This window comes from Pithys albifrons, chromosome 8, assembly GCF_047495875.1.
Source record: "Pithys albifrons albifrons isolate INPA30051 chromosome 8, PitAlb_v1, whole genome shotgun sequence".
Classification (NCBI taxonomy): domain Eukaryota; kingdom Metazoa; phylum Chordata; class Aves; order Passeriformes; family Thamnophilidae; genus Pithys; species Pithys albifrons.
The window spans coordinates 1,257,051-1,263,460 of NC_092465.1; the positions used below are offsets into that span (position 1 = coordinate 1,257,051).

A 6,410-nucleotide genomic window follows, 5' to 3' on the forward strand; every position below is an offset into this window, starting at 1 on the left:
TTAGGGATGTTTCATTTCAGTACCTCTGCCTCATTATACCATCAGCAAAATGTAAAATACATAGGCTGGGTAAATGTCTCATTAAGTATTTCCCTGCTCATTCTGGGGGTTGGAGTGGGCTGGAATAATGAAAAAGGGAGAAGCTCCTTCCTCGGTGGGAGGGTGGCAGGAGGCAGCAGTTTGTCATGGGGAGGGTGAATTCCCTGGAGAGCCTGGAATGTCCAGCACAGTGAGGTGTGACAGGAACACAGCCTGGTGTAACTGCTGGGGCTTCCTGTGCAGATCCTTATCAGATTAGACCTGCCTCGTGTCATGGAATCATGGAATCATGGAATTCCTGGGGCTGCAAAGCCCTGCCAGCCCATGGAGCCCACCCTGTGCCCAATGCCCACCTTGGCAAAGCCCTCCAGGATCACAGAGCCCACCCTGTGCCCGATGCCCACCTTGGCAAAGCCCTCCCAGCCCATGGAGCCCACCCTGTGCCCGATGCCCACCTTGGCAAAGCCCTCCCAGCCCATGGAGCCCACCCTGTGCCCGATGCCCACCTTGGCAAAGCCCTCCCAGCCCCTGGAGCCCACCCTGTGCCCGATGCCCACCTTGGCAAAGCCCTCCCAGCCCCTGGAACCCACCCTGTGCCCGATGCCCACCTTGGCAAAGCCCTCCCAGCCCCTGGAGCCCACCCTGTGCCCGATGCCCACCTTGGCAAAGCCCTCCCAGCCCCTGGAGCCCACCCTGTGCCCGATGCCCACCTTGGCAAAGCCCTCCCAGCCCATGGAGCCCACCCTGTGCCCGATGCCCACCTTTTCCCCCAGCCCAGAGCACTGAGTGCCACGGCCAGTCCTGCCTTGGGCACCTCCAGGGCTGGGCACTCCAACCCTCCCTGGGCAGCCCCTCCCAATGTTTAACAACCCTTGTCCTTGTAAATCTTGGGCTCATTTGGTCTCTGTGGGCTCTCAGTGCAGGGAGCAGGAGCTGATGTGGTCACCCCATTGGGGCTGCCAGGCCAGAGTGGGCACAGAGCCTGCCCTGCACCACCACCCCCAGATGCTCCTTTAGAAGGAAAAATCCCCTGGTTGCACAAACCAACTCTGATTTAACAAGCAGAAAGAGGGAAGGTTTAGGTTAGAGATTGAGGAGGAATTCTTCCCTGGGGGGGGTGGGCAGGCCCTGGCACAGGCTGGGCAGAGCAGCTGTGGCTGCCCCATCCCTGGAAGTGTCCAAGGCCAGGTTGGATGGGGCTTGGAGCCACCTGGGCTGGTGGGAGGTGTCCCTGCCCATGGCAGGGGTGGCACTGGATGGGTTTTGAGGTCCCTTCCAACCAAACCATTCTGGGATTCCACAGTTCTGTGAGAATCCAATGGCTCCATATAACTCAAAGTTCAGGGACTGGTGTGGAGGGCAGGGGCACTGTCAGGTTTACACCTTGCACTGTTACCCCAGAGGAATTAAGTGTATTCCCAGCTGGGTGCACTAATCACACCAAACTGTTCATGCACCTAAAACTGTCCTGTGAATTGGCCAGGATATAATTGGTACATGCACAGTTTGTGCTTTTAGAGAGGTTATATAAAATACAGAAAAAACCAATATAATATATATGCATTTTTTATTTTATACCTAAATGTATAAGATGGAAATCCTTCATAGGTCAAAGCAGAGCATGTGGTTTCCTGCAATATTTTCTGGCATCTCATGATCAAATGTTCCTTTTTTTAGCAGTTGTGGAAATTTTCCTTATTCCCAAATCTTTGAGCTGCCTGCAATGGGACAAACTCCCAGGGGCAGAGGGGAATCAGCCCTGGGGCAGCTGAAGGACTTATGGAATCCCAGAATCCCAGAAAGGTTTGGGTTGGAACAGACCTTAAAGATAATCTCATTCCACCCCCCTGCCATGGGCAGAGACACCTCCACTCTTCCAAGTTCCTTACAATTTTTTTTCCTCAGCTTGCAAAGGGAAAAAAAAAGCCCCAAACACAAAAAATCTGTATTATAATGTCTGTGGTGAGGATTTCTTATTCCTGAAGATACTGAAAAAACCCACCCAGAAAAATAAACCATAAAAAGCAAACCCCCACCAAACCCTCTGTCACAAAGCTGTGGGAATGTGCATAAATGTCAATAAATCCAGTGGTATCCCAAGGGCTGGAAGTCCCTCAGCAGAGAGCTCGAGTCAGCTTGGAAGGAGAGCGGAGGCAAAGAGGGAGTGAAAGCAAATCCCACGTGTTAGAATTCCAGGGAGCACAGCAATAGATTCCCATTATGCACTTTATAAAGATGCAACATGGTTTATTCTTCGGGGAATGGCATAATAATTAGAATTAATAAGATTTTAATGGTGATCGCCTAAGTGCCAAATCTTCTCAGTGGGAGGTTTGAGTGCTGTTGCCACAGGAGCGTTTTGAGCTGTGAACAAGCTCTGCAGCCCAAATTACCCCATTACCAGAGAATGGCAACACTCGGGAGGTTCCTGCGCTGTCACCTCGTCCTGCCCGAGCCACCAGGGACCCACCCGAGCCACCAGGGGACCCATCCGAGCCACCAGGGGACCCATCCGAGCCACCAGGGGACCCACCCGAGCCACCAGGGGACCCATCCGAGCCACCAGGGGCACCTCCTGGCCACCAGGGGACCCGCCCGGGCCACCAGGGGACCCATCCGGGCCACCAGGGGACCCGCCCGAGCCACCAGGGGACCCATCCGGGCCACCAGGGGATCCGCCCGAGCCACCAGGGGACCCATCCGGGCCACCAGGGGAGCCGCCCGAGCCACCAGGGGGCCCATCCGGGCTACCAGGGGACCAGCCCGAGCCACCAGGGGACCCATCCGAGCCACCAGGGGACCCACCCGAGCCACCAGGGGACCCATCTGGGCCACCAGGGGACCCACCCGAGCCACCAGGGGACCCATCCGGGCCACCAGGGGACCCATCCGAGCCACCAGGGGACCCATCCGGGCCACCAGGGGAGCCGCCCGAGCCACCAGGGGACCCATCCGGGCCACCAGGGGACCCACCCGAACCACCAGGGGACCCATCCGGGCCACCAGGGGACCCACCCGAGCCACCAGGGGACCCATCCGGGCCACCAGGGGACCCATCCGAGCCACCAGGGGACCCATCCGGGCCACCAGGGGACCCATCCGGGCGTCCAGGGGACCAGCCCGGGCCACCAGGGGACCAGCCCGGGCCACCAGGGGACCCACCCGAGCCACCAGGGGACCCACCTGGGCCACCAGGGGACCCGCCCGGACCTGGGCACCTCCTGGCACAGGGAAGGGGCTCCTGCAAACACCCTCCACATCAAACCCTCCAGCTCCTCAGCTTTCCCAGAATTCTTTCATTTTTTTTCCTGAGATGTGCTTTATTAGGAGCTGCTTTCAATTTGTGGCACTGTGAGGGAGTGGAATAAATCAGGATTTTCAATTTATTTCACTATAAACACTCTTAGGACGACTGAGCCCTTTCATGGGGCTTTTACAGAGACGTCCTTCACAAAAGAGAGCCAGGATCATTATTCCCTGACTTACACACTCCTCCTGGATGCATCCAAACCAAAATTTGCCTTGGAGCTGGCGATACTTTCAGCTTTTGGAATAGTTAAACTATTTTGAAATATTTCGATATTTGAAATATTTCGATGTTTGAAATATTTTGATATTTGAAATATTTCGATGTTTGAAATATTTCGATGTTTGAGATATTTTGGTTTTGGAAATGTTTTGATGTTGAACTGAAACATTTAATTTCTGTTTTCTTCAGGGGGGATTGAGTTCTAATGATGATCATCCCGGTCAGAAAGCACATTTAATCTTTATCCATCCACCGAGGAAATGACCCCAAATTTAGAGATGTAGGAACATCCTGGAGTACCAGGAATCCTCCCTGGAGCTTTTCAGCACTGGGTGTGGATACACTGGATTCAAAGCCCTGTGAGGCCACAGAAAATGTTGTTTACTGGGGAGACAGAGCTGGAATTGCTGATGTCTGGAGATATTTAACCCCGGCTGGGTGCCCAGGAGTGTGGGAGCAGGAGGGTGCTCGGGTACCACCCCATCCCGCTGAGGCAGGGGCTGGCACAACTGCCCACATCCTCCACCAGCAGCTTGTGGGGGAGGAACTTTGCAAGTCTCGGGAAGGCTGGTTGACAAAACAATCCAAAAACCTGCCTTTTCACTAATTTAAACTACTCTGCAACACCACCTAGTGCTGCCGGGCCGCGCAGCGGGGCCGGGCTGGGACAGGGACGGCAGCGGGGGGATGTTCCTGCTCCAACACCCCCGGGCGCCTCTGGAGGCAGGAGCTGCAGCAGAAATGGGAATTCCTCCCTGGGAGCTGTTCAGCTGGAAAAAAATCAGAATAGTGCCAAGGTCTAAGAGCCTCCCAAACTCCTTCATGCATTGTGGGATTTAGGAGAAGGTTGTCTTCTCTGTAGCTGGAGCAGCTGGAGGAGTTAATTCCTGTTCTCTGGCCCTGTAGTGGCCATCGAGTCCTTTAAGTGCCAGTCACATCAGCAGCATCTCTCCTGCTCTGGGAAACTGCCCAGGGATGGATGGAGGTTTTTTACACCATTTCCATTGGACAGTCTTCAGAAATTAGGGTTATTTAGATAAAGGTGTTGCACTGAAAGGAAACTGTGTAGGAGGTGATTTCTATAGGTGGCCATTTCCAGTTTCTGCACCTAATCTGGGAAGGGGAGCAGAAGGAAACCAGAAACCACCTCCATCTGCACCTCCATCTCCATCCCCTCTCCCCCTGAACCTGCTCTGAGCACATCCCAAAGCATCACTACGTGGACAGTGGGCTCACAGCTCCTTGAAATGTCCCCAGAAATGTGGTGGGAGTGCTGGAAATGGAGCTGGGAATTTTCCCTCCTGTGGGAAGGAGTGAGGGCAGTTGGGATTCCTGTGCTGCCATTTGGCTTCCTTGGGAATCCTCTCTGGGCCTGAGGGAGTGGGATGACACGGGAGCAGGTTTGGTGAGGGCTCTGCCAGCAGGAGGGGAGGTCTGGGTGGGAGCAGATGACAGAAACTGCAGAGAAATAAAGGAAGTTTTGGGAAAGGCAAGTCCCAGGGATGAGTGGGGAATCACAGAAAAGCTGAAAGAGCTCAAGGACACAAGAACAACCTGGGGAAGTCCATGTGGAAAAGTTAAACAAGCTTCTTTCCAGCTCCCAGGCCCAAAGAAATGGGAAGTTCTATATCCAAGCCCCTCCCAATTCCTGTTGCAAAGAATGGCTCAGTGCAGGGCACGTGGGGCTGTGCTGGACACGCAGGCTCGGGCTCCGAGGAGCAGCAATCCCGAACTGCCGCAATTAACGTGATGAGGATAATTAATCCCCCCCGTGATTACCCTGGAGGAGAAGCGCTAATGATGTAAATACGATGAATTCCAAATGCAGGTGGAGAAAGAGGAGAAAGTCCCTGCTCAGCTTTCCGGGGTGGGGGCAGTGGGAGCAGCACCCAAAGGATGCCCTGGGAGGGTGGCAGGGTCACGGCTGAGCTCTGCCCTGTGGGCACCCCATGGGCACCCCATGGGCAAGGGCATCTTGGAGGGCAAGGCTCATTTTAGGGTAAATCACAGAATCATAGAATGGATTGGGTTGGAAAAGCCCTCTGAGATCATCAAGTCCAACCCTTGGTCCAACTCCAGTCCCTTTACCAGATCATGGCACTCAGTGCCACGGCCAAGCTCAGCTGAAAAACCTCCAGGGATGGGGAATCCACCCCCTCTCTGGGCAGCCCATTCCAATCCCTGAGCACTCTCTCTGCAAAGAATTTCTTTCTGCTCTCCAACTTCAATTTCCCCTGGCAGAGCTTGAGCCCATCGTGCCCCCTTGTCCTATTGCTGAGTGCCTGGGAGAAGAGACCAACCCCCACCTGGCCAGAACTTCCCTTCAGGCAGTTCCAGACAGTGCTGAGGTCACCTCTGAGCCTCCTCTTCTCCAGGCTGAACACCCCCAGCTCCCTCAGCCTCTCCCCACAGCACTTGTGCTCCAGTCCCTTCTCCAGCCTCGTTGCTCTTCTCTTCTCACTTGGGTTGGAAGAGACCTCTGAGATCATCAACCCTTGATCCAACCCCACTGGGATCACTCTGGCACTCTGTGCCCTGGGCTGGTGATCACAGTGGGGTTGGATCAAGACATGGTGGATTCTCTGTCCCTGGCGGTGTTTCAGAGGACACTCAGAGCCACATCCAGTCCCTTCTCCAGCCCCTCAAGCTCTTTCCTCAACTGAGGGGCCCAGAACTGAACACAACACTCAAGGTGTGGCCTCCCCAAGGCAGAGTCCAGGGGAAGGGTCACTGCCCTGGGCCTGCTGGCCACGCTAGTTTGGATCCAGGCCAGGATCCCCTTGGCCTTCTTGGCCACCTGGGCACACTGGTGGCTCCTGTTGAGCTTCCTGTCCCTCAGTCC

The 6,410-nt window shown here is 55.0% G+C and overlaps 1 protein-coding gene across 1 annotated transcript; it reads right to left on the reverse strand.

The window, feature by feature from the left end:
* Positions 1-2,170: 2,170 nt before the first annotated feature.
* On the reverse strand, positions 2,171-3,138 carry LOC139675224 (cuticle protein 16.5-like). Its single transcript, XM_071562575.1, has 2 exons — positions 2,573-3,138; positions 2,171-2,174 (listed from the first exon to the last, which is right to left on the reverse strand). Exons 1-2 carry the CDS (start codon positions 3,136-3,138, stop codon positions 2,171-2,173), a joined length of 570 nt encoding a protein of 189 aa, XP_071418676.1.
* Between the last annotated feature and the right edge of the window lie 3,272 nt (positions 3,139-6,410).

Coding starts and splice junctions, on each gene's coding strand:
- LOC139675224 (XM_071562575.1), bottom strand. CDS start 3,138: ATGGGTCCCCTGGTGGCCCGGATGGGTCCCCTGGTGGCTCGGATGGGT.